The 14,560-nt window shown below is 44.3% G+C and overlaps 1 protein-coding gene across 1 annotated transcript in view; it reads left to right on the top strand.

Moving 5' to 3' along the window:
- preb (prolactin regulatory element binding) overlaps positions 1 to 9,448 on the top strand; it is a 48,487-nt gene extending 39,039 nt beyond the window's left edge. Inside the window, exons 5-6 of the mRNA XM_069930602.1 lie at positions 459 to 618; positions 3,618 to 9,448. Coding sequence (XP_069786703.1) covers positions 459 to 618; positions 3,618 to 3,712 — 255 coding nt within the window. The 3' untranslated portion in view covers positions 3,713 to 9,448. The remainder of the gene's footprint in view (positions 1 to 458; positions 619 to 3,617) is intronic.
- The last annotated feature ends 5,112 nt before the right edge of the window (positions 9,449 to 14,560 follow it).

Raw genomic sequence — 14,560 nt, 5'->3', positions numbered from 1 at the left:
TGCCTCTCACCTCTATCAACCTCAACCACACTTGTGCTGGCTCTGAACAGATCCATCATCCCCCCGGCCACACACTCTTCACCTCCTCCCATCGGGAAGCAGATTCACGAGTGTGAGATCACACACAACCAAATCCAGAGACTATTTCTTTCCTGTTGTGATCAGACTCCTGAATGAACCTCACTCTTCTCAAACAGTGTCGCTCTTTCTCTGTTCCAACTGATCTCACTCTTTGTACTGTGTCTTGCTGATGTACTACATACGAGTTGACCTGCTGGATTGGTCACAACCTGTATTTCTCACTGTATCTCAGTACAAGTGGCAATAAATTAATACTTCAAACTCATTAAAATGGCTCTTAAAAAGTTTTATGGATATGAAGCAGAAAAGAGCCTGAAAGAGATGAGGCAGGAGATGCAATCAGAATGACTGTCCCCTTTTGTCTTTCCTGAATGCAGCAAGTTTACTACATGAGAGAAACACATGGCATCGTGGTGACAGATTTGGCCTTTCTACCAGATGCTCATGGAGCCAGGGAGGTGATTGGAGAGAATGAGGTTGCGTTGCTCAGTGTCGCTGTGGACAGCCGATGTAAATTACATCTGGTTCCAAGCAGGCGTAAGTCTCAGATATATTCATGATGAACTTCCCTCCGGTACAGGGTGTGGACACACTCAGTATGACCGATTGTATGTCCCAGATATATTCATGATGAACTTCCCTCCGGTACAGGGTGTGGACACGCTCAATATGACCGATTGTATGTCCCAGATATATTCATGATGAACTTCCCTCCTGTACAGGGTGTGGACACGCACAGTCTGACCGATTGTATGTCTCAGATATATTCATGATGAACTTCCCTCCGGTACAGGGTGTGGACACACTCAGTATGACCGATTGTATGTCCCAGATATATTCATGATGAACTTCCCTCCGGTACAGGGTGTGGACACGCTCAGTATGACCGATTGTATGTCCCAGTTATATTCATGATGAACTTCCCTCCGGTACAGGGTGTGGACACGCTCAATATGACCGATTGTATGTCCCAGATATATTCATGATGAACTTCCCTCCGGTACAGGGTGTGGACACGCTCAATATGACCGATTGTATGTCCCAGATATATTCATGATGAACTTCCCTCCGGTACAGGGTGTGGACACACTCAGTATGACCGATTGTATGTCCCAGATATATTCATGATGAACTTCCCTCCGGTACAGGGTGTGGACACACTCAGTATGACCGATTGTATGTCCCAGATATATTCATGATGAACTTCCCTCCGGTACAGGGTGTGGACACGCTCAATATGACCGATTGTATGTCCCAGATATATTCATGATGAACTTCCCTCCTGTACAGGGTGTGGACACGCACAGTCTGACCGATTGTATGTCTCAGATATATTCATGATGAACTTCCCTCCGGTACAGGGTGTGGACACACTCAGTATGACCGATTGTATGTCCCAGATATATTCATGATGAACTTCCCTCCGGTACAGGGTGTGGACACACTCAGTATGACCGATTGTATGTCCCAGATATATTCATGATGAACTTCCCTCCGGTACAGGGTGTGGACACGCTCAATATGACCGATTGTATGTCCCAGATATATTCATGATGAACTTCCCTCCTGTACAGGGTGTGGACACGCACAGTCTGACCGATTGTATGTCTCAGATATATTCATGATGAACTTCCCTCCGGTACAGGGTGTGGACACACTCAGTATGACCGATTGTATGTCCCAGATATATTCATGATGAACTTCCCTCCGGTACAGGGTGTGGACACACTCAGTATGACCGATTGTATGTCCCAGATATATTCATGATGAACTTCCCTCCGGTACAGGGTGTGGACACGCTCAATATGACCGATTGTATGTCCCAGATATATTCATGATGAACTTCCCTCCTGTACAGGGTGTGGACACGCACAGTCTGACCGATTGTATGTCTCAGATATATTCATGATGAACTTCCCTCCGGTACAGGGTGTGGACACACTCAGTATGACCGATTGTATGTCCCAGATATATTCATGATGAACTTCCCTCCGGTACAGGGTGTGGACACACTCAGTATGACCGATTGTATGTCCCAGATATATTCATGATGAACTTCCCTCCGGTACAGGGTGTGGACACGCTCAATATGACCGATTGTATGTCCCAGATATATTCATGATGAACTTCCCTCCTGTACAGGGTGTGGACACGCACAGTCTGACCGATTGTATGTCTCAGATATATTCATGATGAACTTCCCTCCGGTACAGGGTGTGGACACACTCAGTATGACCGATTGTATGTCCCAGATATATTCATGATGAACTTCCCTCCGGTACAGGGTGTGGACACACTCAGTATGACCGATTGTATGTCCCAGATATATTCATGATGAACTTCCCTCCGGTACAGGGTGTGGACACGCTCAATATGACCGATTGTATGTCCCAGATATATTCATGATGAACTTCCCTCCGGTACAGGGTGTGGACACGCTCAATATGACCGATTGTATGTCCCAGATATATTCATGATGAACTTCCCTCCGGTACAGGGTGTGGACACACTCAGTATGACCGATTGTATGTCCCAGATAGATTCATGATGAACTTCTCTCCGGTACAGGGTGTGGACACGCTCAATATGACCGATTGTATGTCCCAGATATATTCATGATGAACTTCCCTCCGGTACAGGGTGTGGACACACTCAGTCTGACCGATTGTATGTCCCAGATATATTCATGATGAACTTCCCTCCGGTACAGGGTGTGGACACACTCAGTATGACCGATTGTATGTCCCAGATATATTCATGATGAACTTCCCTCCGGTACAGGGTGTGGACACGCTCAACATGACCGATTGTATGTCCCAGATATATTCATGATGAACTTCCCTCCTGTACAGGGTGTGGACACGCACAGTCTGACCGATTGTATGTCTCAGATATATTCATGATGAACTTCCCTCCTGTACAGGGTGTGGACACACTCAGTCTGACCGATTGTATGTCCCAGATATATTCATGATGAACTTCCCTCCTGTACAGGGTGTGGACACGCACAGTCTGGCCGATTGTATGTCTCAGATATATTCATGATAAACTTCCCTCCGGTACAGGGTGTGGACACGCACAGTCTGGCCGATTGTATGTCTCAGATATATTCATGATGAACTTCCCTCCTGTACAGGGTGTGGACACGCACCGTCTGACCGATCGAATGTCCCAGATTTATTCATAATGAACTTCCCTGCTGTATCGGGTGCTGACACGTGCATTCTGACCGATTGTTTTTACCCATGTTTGCAACTTGCATGTTAATTTGGAAAGCTTGTTTGGCAGAATTTTTAAGGACTGGGGCAGATTGGGCTGTTCTTATACAGTGTGAATGCAGTGCACTGGATTTCCGCAGGGCCAGGTTGGTTAAAACAATGTCTCAGGCAGCCAACCCGTGTACCATCTCCCTGCTGCATAGCCTGATGGTGGCATTGCGTTCCTGTCCCGGAGGCTCTGAAGCGATTGTTGTGAATGTGTTCACAGGTTGGATGTTACTCTATGATGAGTCAATAATGACTCTGTTTGTTTTACAGAAATGTTCCCAATCTGGGTGGTCTTGCTGCTGTGTGGACTGATCGTGGTGCTCACAATCCTCCTTTTGCAGCATCTGTTTCCTGGACTGCTGTAATCCTCTCTCACAGGAAGATGATGCCACATTTCATGTCACCTTAGAGGAACTGGCCTGAAATTCATCCTGAATCGAAGAGCTACATTGTGGGCTTTTCCACGCTTCTTGTGCAATATGAGGTGTCGATGAAATCGTGCAATCCAGTGTCCAGGGATATGTTTCACACTGCACAGCCAGCACCTCATTCACAACGGCTCTTTCCAGCAGTAAATTCTAATTATATTTCACTGGATTTCCTCTCTTTTTATGCATCTTTCTATTAACCAATCCTCTCTGATGGCTAGTCGTTTTTCTAATTAAGTAGGTCCTGATATTTTACGTACATCGTCGATAAATTCAGTGTTAATTCTGACACAATACAATCGATGGTTGAGAATTTCCTTTGAGAGTCAATCCCAGGTCATGCTAGACCTTCAAGCAGCCATTGACTTGATTCTTGTGCCTGAGTACACACATTTGGCTCTGCAGTTTATGATGCAAATGTGAACCCAGGCAGCAGACATCGACCAAACTTCTTCCCTTCCCTCCGACAGTTAATCATGATGAATTATAGCAAACAAGGCTACAACAGTTTGTGCTGCGATCCTCTAAACTGCATTCTCTCCATATCCAGACATCGAGTCATTGTTGTCCACTCAGAGTTCTACAGCATGGAAACTAAACCTTTGGCGCATCATGTCCGGGGTGTCATGGTTAGCGTAATGTGGTTACAGCACCAGCGACTGGGACCTGGCTTTGAATCCTGCCCTGACTGAAAGAAGTTTGTACGTTCTCCCCGTGTCCATGTGGGTTTTCCCCGGGGGCTCCGGTTTCCTCCCTTCCTCCAAAATGTACCAGGGGTTGTAGGTTAATTGGGCAGCACGGACTCGTGGCTGAAAGGGCCTGTTACCGTGCTGTATGTCTAAATTTAAAATGTAAATCAAGCTAGTATCATTTGCCTGTGTTTGCCCCATATCCCTCAAAATTTTTAAACTTTTCTGTTCACATATCTGTCAAAATGTCTTTTGATTGTTACAGTTGTTTCCACTTTACCACTTCCTCTAGCAGCTCATTCCATACACCCACACCTGTGTGAAGAAGGTGCCCCTCAAGTCTCTTGTATCTTTCCCCCCTCACCTGAAATCTATGCCCTCGAATATTAGATTCCCCTACCCGGGAAAACCTAGCCCCATCTTGCTCCAAAATGCCACACTTTGCTGCCCTATTTCTTTGCGCTTTGTCGATTCTGCTCTCCCCCTGCCCCCAGTAGGGAACCGTGTTAAGGTCAACACAAAGTGGTGTGAATGTGAGGACGTGAAAGTCGAGCAGCGGTGAACGTGTTATTCGTCTCCTGGTGCAAATGTGAGAAAACGAGACCAAAGACAAGAAATAAGAGAGGTAAAGGAAGGAAGCAGTGAGAAGCTGTCAGTCAAGGCCTGAATCAGGACCAGAGAAACACATAACATAAAAGTGCAGATGCAGGCTATTCACCACAGCGAATCTGCCCTGCCATTGCATCATCAGCTGATCCATCCTCCCACTCAGCCGTACTCAGCCCGGCTGTCTCCTCATGATCTTTGATACCATGACTATTCAGATACTACCAATCTCTGCCTTAAATACTCCCAACGACCTGGCCTCCATAGCCGCCCATGGTAGCAAATTCCAGAGGTTTACCATTCTCTGGCTAAAGAAATTCCTCCACACCTCTGTCTTCAATCCTGAAGTTGTGCCCCTTTGTCCAAGATTCCCGAACCGTGGGAAACAACTTTACCACATCTACTCTGCCCAGTGCTTTCAACATTCAAAATTCTTCTTTGAGGTCCCCCCCTCATTTTTCTGAACTCCAGGGAGTCCAGTCCTAGAGCCAATAAATGTTCCTCATGTACCAATTCCTTCATTCCAGGAATCATTCTGGTGAATCTTCTCTGAACCCTCTCCAACGCCAGTTCATCCTTTCTTGAATAAGGAGCCCAAATCTGTCCCCCGTCCTCCAAGTGAGGCCTCACCAGGGCCTTATAAACCCCCAACATATTAAATCCCTGCTCTTTTCCCCTATCCCTCTGGATATGACCCCAACACTGCATTTGCCTTCTTCACCATTGACCCAACCTGGAGGTTAACCTTTAGGGTGTCCTGCATGAGGTCTCCCAGGTCCTTTTACACCTCTGAATTTTGAATATTGTCCCCATCCAAAGAATATTCTCTTATTCCTTCTGCCAAAGTGCACGATCGTCCACTTTCCAACATTGTATTTTATTTGCCATTTCTTTGCCTGTCCTGATCTGTTGCCGGGGTGGTGATGGAACCTGGAATAATAGGGGCATTCAGGAGGCTCTTAGACAGGCACATGGATGAAATAAAAATTGAGGGTTCTGAGGTATGGAGGGTTTAATTTTTTTTTAGAGGTATAACATTGTGGGTCAAAGGCCCTGTATTGTGCTGCAATCTTCTATGGTCTCTCCAAGTCTCTCTGCATCCTCTCCATTTCCTCCTCACTACCAACCCCTCCACTATAATTTGTGGCAGATTTCACCACAAAGCCATTCATTCCCAATCCATGTCATGAAAAAAGAAATGACCCAATACTGACCCCTGCAGAACACCTCTGGTAACCAGTCGCCAACCAGAATAGGATCCCTTTAATCCCACTTCATTTCCTGCTGCTCAGCCACTGCCCGACCTTTGCTAATCCCTGTCCTGCAATTCCATGGGCTCTCATTTTGTGAAGCAGGCCTCATGTGCAGCATCTTGTCAAAGAGTGAGGGGATTGGTGGTGTCAAAAAGAGATGATGTGTGGGTGTTTACCTGATGGTGTTTCACCTAGTATGCGCCATGAAAAAACAACCTCTTACATCCCCCCGTACTTACTCACAGCCACACTCGTGGCAGCTAATTCAACCTCGGGGAAAATACTATTGGCCCTCCACATTAGCATCCCTAATCAATCCCTAACTGTCTAAATACTTGATTATTTGATAACCTACCCACTACTGACATCAGACTCACTGGTCTCGATTTCCTTCATTATCTTTAGAACCTTTTTAAACAACATCCTCCAATCCTCCAGCATCTCTCCCATGGATAAGGACATTTTAAATATTTCTGCCAGCACTCCTGCAATTTATACACTATACTCCATCAAGGCTGGAGGGAATATCTTGTCAAGCCCAGGGGATGTATCCACCCTTATTTATCTCAAAACAGCAAGCACCTCTTCTTCAATCTGTGTAGGTTCCATGACCTCATTGCTTGTTTGTCTTAGTTCTATAAACTCTGACAGTGTCCTGAGTTGATACAGATGCAGAAACGTTTTTAAGGCCTCCCAGATTTCTTTCAGCTCCATTATATGACCATTCTGATCTTCAAGGGGACCAAATCCCTTGGCATCCCTTTGCTCTTAATATACCTGTAGAATTCCTCTTCACATTTTTCTGTGAAGCTTCCCTTCACATTGTCTGTCTAAGCAACTTCGTGTCTTTTACCCTTCCTGATTTCCTTCCTAAGTTTCTTGCATATTTTATACTCAAGTACCCCATTTGCTCCTTGTTGTCTTTACCTGCTGTACACTTTAACCAGGTCCTCAATATCCCTCAGACACTAAGATCCCCTATGCTGTTTGCCTTTATTCCTGCCAGGAACATACTCTCAAAAATTCATCTTTGAAGGCCTCCCACTTACCAGAAAACAACTAGTCCCAATCCACATTTTCTAGATCCTTTCTCATTCCCTCATCATTGTCCTTTCATCCATTTAGAATCTTAACCCCAGGTCCAGACCTCTCCTTTTCCATAATTATCTTGAAATTCAAGGCATTATAATCTCTGATGCAAAGTGTTCCACTCCACACACTCCTGTCACCTGTCCTGTCTTGTTCCCTAATAGGAGATCCAGTATTGTCCTCTCTCTAGCTGGTCCCTCTAGATACTGAGTTAGAGAACTTTCCTGAACACATTTGACAAACTCCAAGCCGACCAGTCCTTTTACAGTCTGGGAGTCCCAGTCAATACGTGGGAAGTTAAAATCCCTACGATCACAACCTTCTGTTTCCTGCAGCCGTCTGCTATCTCCCTACAGATTTGCTCCTCCAATTCTCATGGACCATTGGATGGTCTATAATACAACCCCATGAATGTGGTCATTCCTCAGCTCCACCCATAAAGCCTCAGATGAGCCCTCTGGTCTGTCCTTCATGAGCACAGCTGTGATTTTCCCTGACGAGCAATGCCATTCATCCCCTCCTTCCCCATTCTATCACGTGTAAAGCAACAGAAGCCTGGAACATTGAGCTCCCAGTCCTGCCCCTCCTGCAACCAAGTTTAACAGCCACAATGTAATAATTCCACGTATCAACCCACGCTCTAATACTCCTTGCAGTGAAATAGGTGCAACTCATTCCCTCCATGCACAGCCTTTTGATTCCTGTGTTTGTATACAGGCTTAACATATTTTTCCACATCCTCTCTGCTGTCTGCTCTGGTACTCTGATTCCCATCCCCCTGCAAATCTAGTTTAATCATGAAAGGTTGCACCATGTTGTGCCTGTGCATGAATTACAAAAGGTTGGTTTGCAGGTGCAACAGTTTGGGATTGGAATCCAAGAATCCAGATTGGATATTGGCCTTCAAGCTAGAAGGATTGAATTTAAAAGGCATTTGTTTCTGCTGCAAATGTACAGGTGACTGACGAGGCCACTCCTGGTCGACTCGTGTGTAGTTGTGCCAGGCAATTGCACCCAATTAATATCCAACCACCTGGTATGTTTTGAACAGTAGGAGGAGATTGGAGCACCTGGAGGAAACCCATGCAGTCAAGGGGAGAACGTACAAACTCCTTACAGACAGCGTGGGATTCGAACCCTTGATGCTGTAACATGCCGCTAACCGATCTTAATATTAAAATCCGTCTTAGCCAGGTAAATGGTTAAGGTTCCATTACTGTCATGTAATTCTACATTTAGAATGTAACATAAATGAAATTCTTCCACTTTTATCTACTGTAAGGAAGACAGAGTCACCACTTTGCCCAGACTCTCATCCCCTGATTTACAAGGCCAATGTTGTAACTTCTGAACTATCAGAGCCTCTGGGAATCTCCTACAATGTAGAGAGGGATTGGCTCTGTTTTTATCCATGTTCTCCGTATTTGGGATTACATGTCATTTCATGGAATAGTGGGAAGGAGCATTACTGTGCAAAATACCTATGCTGCCCTGTCCTGGGCTTGTGTGTTGGGACAATGTAGAGGGGACTTCACCTGGAAGTGGGTAGAGGTCTTTATATTGAGCATCTTTGCTATGTCTTGGAGGGGACATTTTCAAATAACTCAAAAACTAGAATGTAATGACATGGAAGTTTAGTGAACACCAGATGCCCCTTCCAGTGTTGCCTCTCCAAGAAAGTACCATTAGATGAGGGCAGGAGAGGGATGAATGGCCATTTTAGTCAGGCCCTGGGCAAGACTGACAAGAAGATTCCTTAACAGGCCTGTCTCTCTGCACCATGTACCCAAAGGGGTGGCACAGTTAGTTTGGATCCTGTAAGTCTGTAAGGAGTTTGCACATTCTCCCTGTGTCTGCATGGGTTTTCACCGGGCACTCCGGTTTCCTCCCACTGTTTGAAATGCACTGGTGGTGTAGGTTAATTGGGTGGCACAGACTTGTGGGCCGAAATAGCCTGTTACTGTGCTGTATGTAAATTTTTAAATTAAAAATTAAAATGTATAAATTTTAAAAAAAATAAACATTTACAATCTGAAGTTGGGGAGCAGTTCTTCAAAGGTGGCTGTAAAGGGCTCACATTCTATACAAATTGACATGGACTTCCCTAAAACACAGAAAGCTGGCCTGGAAAGCTACAAAACTTGTTTTTAAAAGCCTCCGTTGATTAGGACGGCAATGGAGTGCAGTTTTTCCCCCGAAGGCAGAGGTCACCTTCCTGAGGCAGTAATGCCCATGGTAGAAGGTGTCCTGGTTGCCACCCTTATGCCAGGATATTCACCCACTCGCTGCCAGGACACCAAGAAAGCCCAGAGGAACTGCACAGCAAGTTCATCCAGCCAACAGGGGCTTGATAATTGAAAAATGGTTGAGGACACTGGGCAGACTAGTCTTTAGAAGGTTTCTGACAAACCCCTGGTATCTTCATGAATAAATCCACAGAAAACAGAACCTCAAAAAGGTCAATGTGGCGAAGGAACAGCCTTGCCATTACACTGACCATCTGCACTAATTCCATCTGCCAGTAACATGCTCCACCCTGACCACACTCTGGTGATTCAATGTTCATGTCAGTGTAGATCAAGATGCTGGATTTGTAAAGGAGGAGGTGTATCAGCCAGCAGTTCAAAGAAGAGCTTCAGCCTTTCTCTATACATCTTACAGAGAATTGTGTCACAAAATAGGAGTGGGGTGGGGTTGTGGCAAGAAGGCAGAGAAGACAAACGTCCAATTTTATCCTTCACCAGCTAGTCTTTTAAATACCCGTTTTTGAAATTTATAAAAGCGATTAAAAGTAGTATTAACAATTATTGGAATACTAGAGGACTACAATGGCTACTAATGTGAAAAAAACAAAAGCTCAATTACAGAAGAAATTACCTCTCAAGAATGCTGAAGAATTGAGGCCTACCTGTCCAGTTGAAGCCACAGAGTCATCAGTGAGAATCCCCGAGGATCAGAGGACTCCTGCCCTGTTAACTATGATGCCGGCGCCGATCCTGCCTCTTAAAGATGGCACCGGCTTGATGACAACCTTGACCGGCACTGAACTGCGTGCCCATGAAGTTGGGTGCGCGGGCAGTCCGGCTGAGAGAGGGGCCCTCGAGCCCGCGATGTTGTCAGTTTTTCTGAATGTCAAAATCAAGTTGAATGTAATAGGGAAAAAATTGAAAAAGTGGAAGATTCATCTGTGGACTGGGACATTCTTTTGTGGATTGGGGAATTCAGAAAAAGGAATTGTTGAAGAAAATTGATTCATTGGTAAATCAAAGTCAGAGGAATATGTGAAAATAGTGGGTCCTCCCGAAGATATTGAAGGTTCCGACTCAATAAAATTTTTAAAGAAATGGATTCCTGAGATGTTGAGCAAAGAGCTTTTTCCGGAAGGTTTGGAGTTAGATCGAGCACATAGACCATTAAGGAAGAAGCTGTTTACAGGACGGTTTTGATTAGTTGTTTGAAATATCAAGATAGAGAAATGATATTACGACAGGCGGAGAAAAAGGTCCGACAAAGTCAAACTCGAATGATGAATCAAAATAATAGAGTATTTTTAATGCAGATTTGAGTCAAATTATTAGGCGATGTCGGGAATTAAATTCAGCTGAAGAAGTATTGTGGCAGAAGGGTTATAAATTTGCTTTTCGCTGCCCTGCAGTGTTAAAAGTTTTTTATGGTAATTTTCAAACTCAATTTTTTGAAAATGACCACGATGCATTAACTTTTGCCAATTTGTTGCCAGATTTGCGAGGAAATGGCCGATCTCCATTGTTGTCACCTAAAAGAAGGGCAAATAGGAATGGGCATAGGAATGGGAAGAATGGAAAGAAAGAAGAGCTGACACAGTCTTCTTGATATTGAAGACCCGGAACAATCATTGGGACTGGAAGCACTGGGTTGAATATATTTACTGTATTTGATTATCTTTAAATGAATAATGTCTGTATGTCTGGCTGGGGTGGGGGTGGGGGGGGGGGGGGGGTGGGTGGATGGCACTGAAATCTTTGACAGTCACCTGCTGCTAGTGGGGTTTACCACACCCAGATTTTTAGGGTGTTACTACCTTTGGGTGTTCTTTTTTTAAGGGGCAAATTTTTTTCTTTAATTTTTTTGTTGACATTTTATAGGGGAGGGATGGTGTTTTTAAGGATTTATAAGGGGAGGGATATTTAATAGTGTGTGATTATATTGTTAGTTTGTAGAAATGTCTAATTTGAAATTTGCAACTTTTAATGTTCGGGGGTTGAACAATCCAATTAAGCGGAAACGAGTTTTGGCCTATATTAAAAAAATGAAAGTTGACATTGCTTTTTTGCAAGAAACACACTTGACTGAACAAGAACACTTGAAATTGGAGAGAGAGTGGGTTTGTCATGTGTTTTCTTCTTCTTTTAATTCTAAGGCGAGGGGTGTAGCAATTTTAATTTATAAGAATTTGCCTTTTGAATTACAATCTATGGAAGGAAATGCTGGGAGAGTTTTGAGGGTGAATTGTAAAATTTTTGCTGAATCTTGGATTTTGCTTAATGTTTACACACCTAACGTAGATGCAAATATCTTAGTTGGGGGAGACTTTAATGTACGATATGGAATGGTTAATGATAATTTTTTACATCAGTTATATTTAACTCTGGAGAAATTGAAAAAAATTTGGTTTTAGTAATTCGGATTCTTGTTTTAGATGTGGTTTATGTGCTGGAACTATTTTACATGCTGTTTTGACTTGTGTTAAGGTACAATCATTTTGGGAAGAAATTAGGTTAGTTTTGGAAAAATTATGTAATATTAAATTACCATTAAACTGATCTATTTTTCTAATGGGTTATATGGTTTCTTTAAGGGGATTAAAGTTTCAAATTGCATTTGTACAATTAGTGTTGACTGTGGCATGAAAATGTGTAACTAGTACATGGAAAGATAATATAACGATTAGTAAAATGTGTTGGCTAATGAATCAAAAGTTTGTGTTATTATGGAAAAATATTACATATAATCTGCATGATCATTCTTTTTTGTTAGTGTCTACTGTATTTGCAATATATGCATTTGGATGTATTTTTGATTTATTAAATACTTTTTTTTGTTTATATTCTTGGCTCTCCTTAAGAGAGCTGGCTGATGGGGGGGGGAGAGTTTGTTTTTTTTTGTTTTGTTTTGTGTGTTTTTTATAGATATACTTATACCAAATTGTTCTTATTGGATTGTGTACTGTTTTTTCTTAATGATCTTTTAAATAAATAAAGTTTTTTAGAAAAATAGGAGCAGGGGTAGGCTGTCTGGTTTATTGAGTCTGCCATTCCTTTCTATAGGACCATGACACAGCTCCACATATCAGCCTTTTCCCTATAACCTGTAATTCTTCTATGATGCAAAACTCATCCAGGACTTAAATACAATGAGGCAGCCTCTACTACTTCTCGGACAGAGAATATGACAGATTCACGACTCTGGGAAAAGCAGTTCTTCATTTCTTTTTGATGACATTCCCTCCAGTTCTTGCCTCACCTGCCAGTGTAAGAAACTCTCCTACTTCGATCTTGTATATTCCATCCACGATTTTGTTTCTGTACGATCCCCTCTCATTCTTCTTCTTTGGCTTGGCTTCACGGACGAAGATTTATGGAGGGGGTAAAAAGTCCACGTCAGCTGCAGGCTCGTTTGTGGCTGACAAGTCAGACACGGTTGCAGCGGTTGCAGGGGAAAATTGGTTGGTTGGGGTTGGGTGTTGGGTTTTTCCTCCTTTGCCTTTTGTCAGTGAGGTGGGCTCTGCGGTCTTCTTCAAAGGAGGTTGCTGCCCACCAAACTGTGAGGCACCAAGATGCACGGTTTGAGGCGTTATCAGCCCACTGGCGGTGGTCAATGTGGCAGGCACCAAGAGATTTCTTTAGGCAGTCCTTGTACCTTTTCTTTGGTGCACCTCTGTCACGGTGGCCAGTGGAGAGCTCGCCATATAACACGATCTTGGGAAGGCGATGGTCCTCCATTCTGGAGACGTGACCCATCCAGCGCAGCTGGATCTTCAGCAGCGTGGACTCGGTGCTGTCGACCTCTGCCATCTCGAGTACTTCGACGTTAGGGATGAAAGCGCTCCAATGGATGATGAGGATGGAGCGGAGACAACGCTGGTGGAAGCGTTCTAGGAGCCGTAGGTGGTGCCGGTAGAGGACCCATGATTCGGAGCTGAACAGGAGTGTGGGTATGACAATGGCTCTGTATACGCTTATCTTTGTGAGGTTTTTCAGTTGGTTGTTTTTCCAGACTCTTTTGTGTAGTCTTCCAAAGGCGCTATTTGCCTTGGCGAGTCTGTTGTCTATCTCATTGTCGATCCTTGCATCTGATGAAATTGTGCAGCCGAGATAGGTAAACTGGTTGACCGTTTTGAGTTTTGTGTGCCCGATGGAGATGTGGGGGGGCTGGTAGTCATGGTGGGGAGCTGGCTGATGGAGGACCTCAGTTTTCTTCAGGCTGACTTCCAGGCCAAACATTTTGGCAGTTTCCGCAAAGCAGGACGTCAAGCGCTGAAGAGCTGGCTCTGAATGGGCAACTAAAGCGGCATGGTCTGCAAAGAGTAGTTCACGGACAAGTTTCTCTTGTGTCTTGGTGTGAGCTTGCAGGCGCCTCAGATTGAAGAGACTGCCATCCGTGCGGTACCGGATGTAAACAGCGTCTTCATTGGTGGGGTCTTTCATGGCTTGGTTCAGCATTATGCTGAAGAAGATTGAAAAGAGGGTTGGTGCGAGAACGCAGCCTTGCTTCACGCCATTGTTAATGGAGAAGGGTTCAGAGAGCTCATTGCTGTATCTGACCCGACCTTGTTGGTTTTCGTGCAGTTGGATAATCATGTTGAGGAACTTTGTGGGACATCCGATGCACTCTAGTATTTGCCAAAGCCCTTTCCTGCTCACGGTGTCGAAGGCTTTGGTGAGGTCAACAAAGGTGATGTAGAGTCCTTTGTTTTGTTCTCTGCACTTTTCTTGGAGCTGTCTGAGGGCAAAGACCATGTCAGTAGTTCCTCTGTTTGCGCGAAAGCCGCACTGTGATTCTGGGAGAATATTCTCGGCGACACTAGGTATTATTCTATTTAGTAGAATCCTAGCGAAGATTTTGCCTGCAATGGAGAGCAACGTGATTCCCCTGTAGTTTGAGCAGTC

The sequence above is a fragment of the Narcine bancroftii genome, chromosome 4 (genome assembly GCF_036971445.1).
Source record: "Narcine bancroftii isolate sNarBan1 chromosome 4, sNarBan1.hap1, whole genome shotgun sequence".
Taxonomy (NCBI): Eukaryota; Metazoa; Chordata; class Chondrichthyes; order Torpediniformes; family Narcinidae; genus Narcine; species Narcine bancroftii.
This window is presented reverse-complemented; position numbering and strand designations above follow the sequence as displayed.